At 61.9% G+C, this 12,111-nt stretch overlaps 1 protein-coding gene across 2 annotated transcripts in view; it reads left to right on the top strand.

Annotated features, from left to right (window-relative positions):
• Positions 1-12,111, top strand: part of COLEC11 (collectin subfamily member 11) — a 26,593-nt gene that overhangs the window by 7,624 nt on the left and 6,858 nt on the right. For both annotated transcript variants that reach the window (XM_027773827.1, XM_006153522.3), the window contains exons 3-4: positions 3,870-3,941; positions 11,040-11,111. In XM_027773827.1, coding sequence (XP_027629628.1) covers positions 3,870-3,941; positions 11,040-11,111 — 144 coding nt within the window. The remainder of the gene's footprint in view (positions 1-3,869; positions 3,942-11,039; positions 11,112-12,111) is intronic.

Here is a 12,111-nt window from a genome sequence, read left to right as displayed (position 1 = left end):
CGCGTGAGGGCCCCGGCGCCTCACCACCGCGCCACAGGCTGGCCCGAGAGAGCGGGTTTGACGACGGCAGGTGAGGAGCAGGCAGGCCGTTGCAGTGCTAGTCTCTCCTGCAGAGAGGTAACCTCCCTCCAGAACTTACTAGAAAGTCAGTCCCAAATCCACCCCGAGGGAGAGCCTCTGAGGACACCTCGGCCGTGCCCCCTGAGGACACCTCGGCTGTGCCCCCTGAGGACACCTCGCGCTGCGCTCCCTGAGGACACCTCGCGTGGAGGTCTGCAGGGACACTACCCACGGGCTGTTCCGAGCCGGGCTGGTGAACCTCTCTCCCTCCATGCCTGCTGTTCAGCTAGTAATGCTTCATTACATGCAAAAGGAAAAATCGTTCCAGCTTTGAGGGGAAAATACCCAGTTCTGAGAGCGATTTTCTTAATCAAGGAGCTAACTCTCGTAGAGAGCTTCTTGCTGGTTCCCTGCGCGGACCGCGTGGCTGCCATGGGCGGGCCTTCTCCTGGGCGCTCTGGGCCAGTGCTAGCCCACCCGCAGCTTGTCTCACTGGAGGGGATGGCTGGGACCCAGGTTCCAGGGAGAGGTGTGCTTGCCCTACTCCAGTGGCGTGAAGCCACCGCCAGGACCCTTTCACTGTGCGGAGTGAGCCTGCCTGTTGGCTGTAACTGTGTCTCTCGGTGCCCACACCGCTCACAGGCATCCCCCCGCTGCTGGCCTCGTCACGCGCCCATGGTCTTCGTCCCCTCCTGTCTGAGAGCTGAGCCTTCTCTGTGCGGTGCCTCTCTGACAGCCCCTGCCCGATCTCCTAGTGTCCCTGCCAGCTTCCCGGCCGGTTCCCTGCGGCCCTCCCCCAGGCCCTTCCACGATGACCCTCGCGGGAGAGGAATCACAGCGTGTGGCCGTCACAGCCCAGGCACCAGCGTCACCTCTCTGGACTCCTGCACCGGCATTCGGGAATTTTCTTTAACTCTCAACTCGATAACTTCCAAACTGAATAAACACAACTGCTCGCTTTTCCCCTCCTGTTCTCATCTCGGTGCTCCGCTCACCTGCCCGGAGACCTGGCTCCAGTGTCACCTGCACGAGCAAGACACCGGTCTTCTTCCCGCTCCTGTCCCCGGCGTGTCTCTCTCCCTCTGCCAGGCTGCTCGGCTCATGGGACAGTCATGGTCACGGTCAGGCTGGTCGCCGGGCTGTCTTCGCTCTCTCACGACTGGTGGCTCCTGGTGCCGAGGTCACGGGCTTGGTGCTGTGTCTCAGGACTATCCACGCTTCTCCGAGGGTGCTACTGGGAGGACTTCCTTCCTCTTTCAAAGAGAAGAGAGGAAAGTTCTGAGTTCTTGAGGTCAGGGTCACGTCTGCTGACGGGCATCAGACGCCGTCGGACCTAGGGGCGACGCTGGGACATGCCAGCTCTGTCTTCTGTGGGCATTCATTTTGCTTTTCTGTTTGCTTACTTAATATAAACGGGAAGTCCCTCCTTTAGGCCAGGAGAAAGGCTTGGGACTCCTCCAGGGACCTGGTCTCAGTTGAGAGTCACCGGGTCGAGGTGCATTTGGGGAGTTACAGGAAATTGAAGTTGGCCGGCATTGTGCAGGAGTGGGGGCGGCCCTGCTGCCGGCCTCAGCCTCACACGCATGTGCATACACGCACACTCGCTCACACTCACACACACACACTCACACTCACACAACACACCTGCATGCTATACGCACATCCTCCTGCATGCTTACCCACACAGCACAGCACAGCACACGTCACACACACACGTCTGCTCACTCATACTCACACAGCACACCTGCATGCTATACACACATCCTCCTGCATGCTTACCCACACAGCACAGCACAGCACACGTCACACACACACGTCTGCTCACTCATACTCACACAGCACACCTGCATGCTATACACACATCCTCCTGCATGGTTACCCACACAGCACAGCACAGCACACGTCACACACACGTCTGCTCACTCATACTCACACAGCACACCTGCATGCTATACACACATCCTCCTGCATGGTTACCCACACAGCACAGCACAGCACACGTCACACACACGTCTGCTCACTCATACTCACACAGCACACCTGCATGCTATACACACATCCTCCTGCATGGTTACCCACACAGCACAGCACAGCACACGTCACACACACGTCTGCTCACTCATACTCACACAGCACACCTGCATGCTATACACACATCCTCCTGCATGGTTACCCACACAGCACAGCACAGCACACGTCACACACACGTCTGCTCACTCATACTCACACAGCACACCTGCATGCTATACACACATCCTCCTGCATGGTTACCCACACAGCACAGCACAGCACACGTCACACACACGTCTGCTCACTCATACTCACACAGCACACCTGCATGCTATACACACATCCTCCTGCATGGTTACCCACACAGCACAGCACAGCACACGTCACACACACGTCTGCTCACTCATACTCACACAGCACACCTGCATGCTATACACACATCCTCCTGCATGGTTACCCACACAGCACAGCACAGCACACGTCACACACACGTCTGCTCACTCATACTCACACAGCACACCTGCATGCTATACACACATCCTCCTGCATGGTTACCCACACAGCACAGCACAGCACACGTCACACACACGTCTGCTCACTCATACTCACACAGCACACCTGCATGCTATACACACATCCTCCTGCATGGTTACCCACACAGCACAGCACAGCACACGTCACACACACGTCTGCTCACTCATACTCACACAGCACACCTGCATGCTATACACACATCCTCCTGCATGGTTACCCACACAGCACAGCACAGCACACGTCACACACACGTCTGCTCACTCATACTCACACAGCACACCTGCATGCTATACACACATCCTCCTGCATGCTTACCCACACAGCACAGCCCAGCACACAGCACACACACGTCTGCTCACTCACACTCACACACACACAACACACCTGCGTGCTATACACACATCTTCCTGTATGCTTACCCACACAGCACAGCACAGCACACGTCACACACACGTCTGCTCACTCACACTCACACTCCTGCAGCTGATCGTGGAGGTGAGATGGGCCCATGGAAACAAGCATGCTGGTGTCCCGTGGCCAGCATGGAGAGAAGTGACGTTGACGGAGCAGGAGAGGCGCGTGGGGCGGTGAAGGCTCCAGGGAGGCCCGCTCTCGGCAGGCGGGGTGGAGGGACAGAGTGAGAAGAGGCCTGGGTGCAGGCAGAGACCGTGTCAGGAGGAGCTGCCCAGCCTGGCTCACCGTGGACTGAGCGGTGGGTGGGTGGGAACGGGGTCCAGGCGTGTTCTGGGAAGAGGGCTGTGGTAGGGGCTGAGGTGGGAGGGCAGGCCGTGCCCCCCACGTGCCTCTGCCGTGTCTCACACGGGGTCTCGCATCTCCTTCTCCTGCACCTGGGGATTGAGCCTGGACTGGGGTGGTCCAGCTGTGGGAGGTCCTGGCCAAAGCCCTTGGGGTTCATGCTGAAGGGCCGGCCGATGCCAAAATGAGCTCACCGCTACTGTTCCCAGCGTATCGCTCAGAGAGCGGGCAGGAGGTCAGGGAGCCGTGCCTCCTGGGGACCTCCACTGGTGTTAGGGTGGGTGGGGGCTGGCGGTCAGAGCGAGTCTGGGGCTCTGGATGGAGGCAGGGAGCCCCGAGCTTGGGCTGGGCGGAAGGGCCAGAGGGGAGGAAGGAGTCCAGGGAAGGGGAGGGTAGAGGCCCAGGCTGGGGTCCTGGGGGTGGCAGGGCCGGGGGGCAATGGGAGCCTCTCTGGCTGGGGCCCTGTGTTGGCCAGAGTGAGCAGCTAACAGATGTGCCCTCTTCCACAGGAGATGCGGGGAGCAAGGGGGACAAAGGCGCCCCAGGTCGGCCCGGAAGAGTCGGCCCCACGGGAGAGAAAGGTACTGCCGCCCTGCAGAGCGCCGGGAGGGGTGACTTCCGTCTGGGGGAGGTGGCACACAGCTGCTAGGGAGCCTGGGCGGGCCCTCCAGACTGTGCTCCCCGGAGACGTGCCGTGGCTCCTGGCCCCTGCCCTCAGCCGTGCTTCAGGAACGACAGGGAGCACGTCGTGAGGTCGGGTGGTTGTGAAGGTGGGCAGGAGGTGACAGTGCGGAGTGCGGACTACGCAGCTGTGTTCAGCGCGGCACCCACTTAACAGCTCCTGTCCCCGATCTGCTTCCGCCTTGGCACAGCAGCGCAGTTCTGCCCGCCTCGTGGGACAAAGGAAGGGGCCGGCCGCATATGTGAAGGGACGTGGAGGGACAGATGGCACGCATGAAGGAGTACTAGAGCCCACACAGGAAGGGACTGGCTCAAGCACGCGACCGCACCAGGTCGCTCACGTGAGGCTGAGCTGAGCCCGTCGCCAGAGCGGCCCAAGGTTAGCCTCATGAAGTTCTTGGCGCATAGTAGGTCCAAGGCCCTGAGCACACTGACAGCAGGTGGCGTGGGGGCGTGGGGGCGTGGTGCCTAGGGCACTTCTCCATTCTCTTCTCGGGATTTTGGGCACCCATGCACATGCACCCGGCGTGAGTTTAAGCTACCGTGTCCAGGACCTGAACCACAGTGGGCCATGTAGGAGTCCAGTGACGTAACCATTATGCCATCCGTTGGTCCCGCCTGGAATGCTTTCTAAGCTGCCAGGTCCAGGACTCGAACAGCACCTTAACCACCACACCACTGGCTGGCCCAAGAGGTTTTTTCTTTTTCTAAGCCACGAAAGGGTGGTGAATGTTCACGAATATGCTTGCCGCATGCACTGAGGTGACCCGTGGCCCTGCCATTGTGGCTCACCACGTTTACTGCCCTGCGTCTGCCAGCCATCCTTCCGGCCGCGGCCGCTGGGTCTGGGCGACGATTTGGGTGGGGGTCACTTCTGTGCACAGCGGGGGCTGGCCAGCCACGCTCTTGCTTCTAGTTTCCTCGTCGGGCCCTGGGCTTGTCGGGAGGCAGCTTTGTAAGAGGCCCTGGCCTTTGCTCTCACGGAGGCTCACTCGGTCTCCGGACTATCGAGTGGGCTGTTCGTTCCTCAGGGCTGCGTGCCCAGGACTCGGCCAACCCGGCCAGCCTGTGCGATCGGGGCACACCACGCCTCCCCCGCCCGGTGGTCTCTGTGACCTCTGGCTCTGGGCACCAGGGACAGCGTTTCCTGCAGCTCCCGACCGTACTTGAGCCCTGGCCCTCGTTAATCTAGCTAAAGACTTCTCGGTGTCTCGACCTTTTCAGGAAGCAACTCAGTTTTGGCCTCTGTGATTTTCCAGCCTCTATTTAACTTCGCTCGGGTCATCTGGCGTCTTCCCTGCAGCCCTTGCTGCCGCCGCGCGTGCCTGTGCCCCTGCCTCCCACCCTGACTGTGTCAAGGGCCCCTTCACCCTCCGGGAGGCTCGCTCAGCAGCCCCAGGCCAGGAGGGTGCCGGGCTTGGTGTCACCTCCCAGCTGCTGCTCAGCCAGCCCTGCCCCTGCCTCTGCTCACTCCACAGCCTGTGGCACTGTCTCCTTCCTCTCCCACACACCCCTACTTTACCCCTATTTAAAAATAGAAGAAATTGTATTTCAACGAAGGAAGGACATTTCATGCAGGAACAGTAGCAGTGGCAGGTATGCGTACACATGTACCGTGTACACAGATCAGGTTGTTCGCATGAAAGCCATGCCGGTGTCCGAGCACTGGACAGCATGCTCTCGACACGGCCTTGTGTTCCTGCCAGGGCCCTGGGAGCTGCAGCCAGCCATGCTAGGGTTTTTCTTCATGAGACAGACAGCGGAGGAGGGGAGGCTCTCGTCCGAGTCTGGCCGCAGCCTCTGTATCGCCAGGGTCACAGCGTGTGGCACCAAGCCACCAGCCCAGGCTGGCCTAAGACCTGGTCCCGGGCCCCCCACTGGTCCCAGCTCACACAGGGGTGCCCTACTCTCTGCATCATGGTGGCCAGGCCAACGCCCGTGCACGAAGCAGAAGAAATGAGCTGCTACAGGGAGCAGGTGCCAGGGAGCTCGGGGACCCCGGCTTCCTCTGAATCGGCCTCCCACCTGCCGAAGCTTGGTGACCGGTCCCCTCTGACGGACGCCGTGACAGGTTCTCTGTGAACACTCCTGCAGGTGGTGCGTCAGGCCTGTTTCTTTTCAAACATATCTTTAAGGAATCTTTTTATCTCCTTGACAGGGCATGTGAGTGCACAAGAGAGATGGGGTCGGGGAGGAGCACTCCCCCGGCCATGGCTGCTTGGCCCCTGAGCATGTGCCCAGCGCGTTGCTGGACAAACTGTGGCTTTCTGTGGGACTGGCTTTTCTCGAGTAACGCACGCTGCTGCCCACAGAGCTGGCCCTGCCTGTTTCTGTCCTTGGTGCTGTGCAGGCCATGGTCCGGCAGGTCCCCATCGCTCTCGTCCCTGGGTCTCCAAGGCTCTCACGATGCCCACACTCAGAAGGCCCTCAATCAGTTGCTTGAAAAATATCTCGACGTTGAAATATCTCTGAGTCTCTTTGAAATCTGCGGGTGACCCTGGTGTGTGGCTGAGGGTCCGGGTCTGCAGACTCCACTCCTCCCCGGGAGGGAGCCATCCACAGGTTCTGGGAATAGCCCATGTGCTGAGGGTGGGAGCGAGTGTCTCACTGGCACCCCGGGCTCTCTGTAGCCGCTGCGCTGGGGCAGGAGCCTGCAATTCTGCGCTGTGTACACAGAGCCATTGCCACGCCATGGGCGGGGCCTGGGAAGTGGGGTTGGGATGCCTTAGCTCCCACAGGGCTGGCCTGCCGTGGGGCTGCCTCGGCCTCCTGCTCTCTGCTGGGCTGGGAGGCAAAGGGAGCAGCCCGAGCTGCAGAGTCTGTCCTGAGAAAGCAGCCAGCCACACGGGCCTCCTGTTGTCCTTTGTCCCTGAAATCAGAGCAGATCCCCTCCCCACATCTGGGGACGTGCCGGGCTGTGGGGATAGTACAGAGTGGCCCAGCTCTGTGGTCAGCCACGTGTGCCTCCCCGCTCCCGCGGCCTGTGGTTCCCACACGTGTTCGGAGCCGGGAGGCTGGTCCCTGTCCCTCCCACTGGTCCCAGCCTCACACAGAGGTGTCCTACTACTCTCTGCACCATGGTGGCTGGCCAGGTCGATGCCTGCAATTTTAAGCCTCCTTTTTAAAAGCAGGAGAAGCTGCAGGGAGCAGGAGAAATGAGCTACTCCATGGAGCAGGTGCCAGGGAGCTCGGGGACCCCGTCTTCCTCTGTGTCCGGGAGGCCTGGTCCCTTTGTCCAGAAACCAGGGACTCTTCCAGCGTAAGAAGGAGTGTGACCCCATGGCACTGTGCTCCCTGGGCTCTGGAACACGCACCCTACCCTTTATTGAGACTCACTGGGGACGCGACGTGTAAGTGCTCCTTTGTCCTCTCCACGCCGAGGGCTACGCACCATCCTCACTGAAATCCTGCGAGCCGCATGCCTGCTGGGAGCTGCTCGGGCCTCCCGCATGCCTGGAGGACAAACCGAGGCCACGTCTCATTAGTGTGACACGAGTGGACACTGCGTGTCGCTCCCAGTGCTCTGCGATGGCTCGGCCAGGAGCGCTGTGTGTGGCGTGCATGGTGCACACGCGTCCTGTCGTCTCGTGCGGGGAGGAGCCTTCCCGGCAGAGCTCCCTGGCAATCACCTGGAGGAGCATGGCGCCCTGGCAGGCAGGTGTCGCTGTGCTTGTCCCTCCCACACCCCTGCCCTGCCCTGGGCCGGGGGCCGAGGCCGAGGCCTGGGCACGTCCGCACATGTCCTCTGCAGAAAGGCTGTGGTGGCTGGGAACGGTCGGATGTGCCGACAGGCTCCACGGACTCTAGCAGTCCTCCCCTTCTCCCCCTCCACGGCACACCTAAACGCAAGCTCTTCCTGTCAGAGACTGCAGCGCGCCCACTGGTAGGCCCCAGCGTGGAGCCGTCCTCATGGGGGAGGCACGGCGGGGAGGGGCTCTGGGTGCTTCAGTGGTCCGAATTCAGACCCGGCTCTGTGCACAGCTGAACGTCCCCAAGCGCGGGAGAAGGGGATGCTTTTCGTACATGCACTCACACACAGCGTGTTGGTGTGTACACGCACACTTGTCTGCGTGCTACACATGCTTGTGTGGTGGTGTGGATGTGCACACAGGCTCACGCGCACGTACACTTGTGTGTCTCTACTTGTGTTTGTGCACACACGCCTGCACGTTGGAGGCCCTGTGGGGCTGCGCTCTCTCTGGTTTTCTGCCTCTGACTTGGGGCGGGGCTTCTCCCCCCAAGAACCAAAGCCAGCACTGTGCCTCCAGCCGCCTGGTCTCAGAGCAGAGCCCCTGGTGGTCCTTGGCCTGGGGGTGGCTTTGCCGTGCTCTGGGTGCCTGCATGGAGGCGGAGGCTGAGCGGGCCAGGCCCTGCCTGTTGCTGTGATGGGGGCTCAGGAGGCCCCATGCCATTGGGCACCTGCCACGCCGTGTCCCTGGTGCCCACGTGACCGGACCCAGTGTGCTGCTGGGAGGCATGTTACAGATGAGGAACTGAGGCTCGCGGAGGACCCCGTGGCCGGGGCCTTGGGCTCAGCCCAGAGCTGTTGGACCGTGTCTGTGCTCTAACAGGATGACACAGTCCCTCAGAGTCCGGAGGCCGGAAGTCTGGGGTGGGGTGCCGGTGCGCGGTGCGTGGGGTGCTTGGTCCTGGCGAGGGCCAAGGGCCGGTTTCCAGGCTTGCTGGGACCTCACAGGCGGGAGGGTGAGCGCTCTGGCCTCTTTCCTCTCCTCAAGGGGACGCTAACCCCCTTGAGAGGTCCCACCTCAGCTAGCCCTGCTTCTCTGCCAGTGGCCCTGTCTAACTACCATCCCTTGTGTGCGTACGCGTGTCTCCGTGTCAGTGCATGTGTGTGTGTGTGCGTGTCTGTGCGCACGTGTGTGTCTGTGTGTACGCTTGTCTGCGTGTGTGTGCACGTGTGTGTGCGTGTCTGTGTGTGTGTGGGGGGGTGTCAACATGTGGATCCGGGGGGGCCCATGGTTGGGCTAGCGCGTCAGTGCCCGCAGGCGGGGGCAGGACACTGAGTATGGCTGGGAGGACAGGGTGGGGCCAGCGAGGGCAAGGGGTGGTCAGCGGCCCCGTTCTGGTGTTGGAGGGAGGCTCTGCGTTAGGCTAGGCGGGGTGAAGCAGGCAGCGGCACTGCAGCTCCCGGGGCCTCCTTACAAGCAGAGCAGCACCCCACGCCCCTACTCCAGAGCAGAGCTTCCCTCCCCACTGCCCCTGGGAAGATTGCTTAGCGGCCGCGCTGCTCTGTCCAGTGCAGGGCTGCTCATAGGTGAGACTGACTGACGGGCTGATTGATCAGGACTGTTCTTGTCTGCTGTGCCCCCTCGCTGCTCTGAAGTTTCACTGTCAGAAATGATCAGGTGGAAATGATGTCATTGCTCAAAGCGGGGGTCAGACTGCAGCCGAGCTGCCGCCAGTGAAGTGGCTCAGGTCACTGTGGCAGGTGCCTGGTGAGACCCAGGCATGTCTGGCTGAGGAGGGAGGGCAGGGCTGGCCCCTCCACAGCCCGGGGGGGGGTTGGCACTCACTCCAGGTGGGCACAGGCCTATGGGTGCCTGCCTCCCCGCAGGCTCGGAGGGAGCCCCCTGGCTGCCGGGCCCTCTGTGCCCTGGACGCCCTTCCTGACTGGCTCCCTGGCCTCAGCCCTCCACCCAGGAGGCCCTGGTTGCCTGGCCTGGGGTCTCAGCTGCCCTCACCTCGTGGCCTCTCGCCCTGAGCACTCCCCTGGCCTCCTGCCCCGCGTGCCAGCCCTCCACTCCCCTGACCCCTCCCTGGGCCTCTTTTTCCTTCACATGTGTCTCTTGCAGCCTTTCCACAGGTGCCTCCTCTCGGGGGGTGTCATCCAAGCCATTCTGAGACCCCCATATCTCAGGTCCCTGCCAACCCACCATCTGCTGCCCCCTCCATGCTGGCCCCCTGGATGCTTCAACCCAAGCGTCTCTGACAGATCCCCGTGCCTTCCCACCCTTGTCCCCGCCTCCTGTCTTGGGGGCAGGCAGTGAGCTGGCATTCGGAAGCTAGGAGCCCTGTCACGTCCTTCACAGTAGCCCTGGGCGGTACTGCCTCCGCCTCCCACGCCTCTCCCCACCATCTGTCTCCCCACCCTCCTAGACCTGCATGCTGTGGCCGCCTTCGCTTCCTGCCTCTTCTCCCAGCTGCCGCTTTCTCTGCCCTTCCAGAATCTTCTGTGTTGTGGCCAGATGCTCCGGAACACGGATCTGGTCTGTGATCTGCGCTGCCCCTGCCTAAAGCTCCCATGCCCACAGCTCGGGGGAGCCTCGCCCTCCGGGCCTCCCGGTCCCTTCATTTGGGCTTTCGCAGCAACTTTTGCCTCCCCTCTCTCTGCTCGTCTGTCTCTGGACATGTGCGTGCACCAGAGACAGGGACGAGCAGGGAGGGAGAGGGAGAGGGAGAGGGGAAAAGCACCCCCATGGGGCAGGATCACGCCACAATCCCTTCTCTCCATTTCTGTGTCCTGCGGGGATCTTGGGCAGGCAAACACGCGTCTGGTGTGCTTTTTCCAGCTGCCATGACCAGGATTCGAACTGCGATCAGCCAGGTGGATTCCGGCTCCGCTCACCTGCAGGCTATGGGGCTGGCCCTGCCTCTCCTGTGACGGCACTTCAGTGCTTGCTGTGGTCGCCTGATTGCGGTCCCAACTTCCCCAGCAGGCCCCGAGCTCTGTCACTGTCAAGTCCCCATTGCCATGCTTGCGTGGGGCCCCAGCACCTCCTTACTGGATCGCGTCTTTCCTGCTGGTCAGTCGGCTCCAGGCCCAGAGCCCTCACCCCCGGCCAGATCACCCCAGCCCCAGGTCAGAGCTGGAGGTCAGAGCTCGCCCCGGTTCAGTGCTGGCACGGAGTCGTCTTTCACCCCAGCTCCACGCCTGGGGCAGAAATGCTGGGGAAGAGGAGCGTGTCGGGCCCAGGCGAGCGAGTGTGGACACGTGGAGCTTGTGGCATCACCCAACTTGGGTTTTGTTGTTTTCACAGGAGACGTGGGGGACAAAGGACAGAAGGGCAGCGTGGGCCGCCATGGGAAGATCGGCCCTGCAGGCACGAAAGGTATTGGCTGCATGGTTTTGCCTCCCCTTCCCTTCCAGGCTCTTGAAGACGCGACGTGACCACGACACGGCCGCCTCTCCCTGCGCTCGTTAGTCTCTGTGTGTGTCATATGTGGCACGCTCCGTGTTGGCTCTGGGGATGACCAGAGCTGGCTGCCAGCCTGGGCTCCAGGGTGGGTGGGGCTTCTCCACTCTGCAAGACTCCCACGTTGTCCCGGGGAGGATCCGGGGCCAGTGTACTTGGACAAGTGTCTGGCTTTTCTGCCCCAATTTCCTTCATGGTTTTAATTAAACAACGAGGGCCTCATGTAAGTGGTGCCGGGCCATGCTCAGCGGGCTCAGCGTGCTCAGCGTCTGCTCAGCCCAGCTCTGTAACTCTGGTTCTGCAGACCCTGGGAAGGTCCTCGAGAGAACAGGGCAGAGGGCGCCACAGTAGGGTGTGCGAGCGGCTCTAGGGACAGCACCCTGGCCCTCTGCGGCTGCCCTGGGCGCTCACCTTGGTCTTCCCCTCCCTGCAGGCAGGCGGGCAGTCCCAGGGCAGCTAAGGGACTGCTCGGTCACCCCACACTTAGGCCCCTCCTCACTGTTAAGTCATTGGACTGCACACTGAGCACCTGAGCGCCGTGCCTGTACTGGCTCTGGGAAACGCTGGGGCACGTGAGACACCAGGCACCCGAGCTCTCTGTGAGCCACCTCATGACAGTCCCACAGGCCCTGGCCTGGGCCGGGATGAGGCCACGTGGAAGGGCAGCGGCTGGTGCGGTGCTGCAGAGAGCGGAGGCAGAGGGCAGTTGCAGCGGCCTGCCCCAGTCTGTGGTGGGTCTGGACCTCATGCGTCTGCCTTAAAGCAAATGGGTTAACCGGATGCTGGACGGTGAGGCCCAGGGTGGAGCTGGGTCCCGGCGGGTGTGTTTGCACCCACGGCCCTGCCGGCTCAGCCTGTCCCTGTAGGAAGAGGTCCTCGGCAGGAGGGTGGCGGGGGGGGGGCCGGGCCGGGCGCA

This window comes from Tupaia chinensis, unplaced genomic scaffold, assembly GCF_000334495.1.
Source record: "Tupaia chinensis unplaced genomic scaffold, TupChi_1.0 Scaffold000377_5, whole genome shotgun sequence".
Taxonomy (NCBI): Eukaryota; Metazoa; Chordata; class Mammalia; order Scandentia; family Tupaiidae; genus Tupaia; species Tupaia belangeri.
This window is presented reverse-complemented; position numbering and strand designations above follow the sequence as displayed.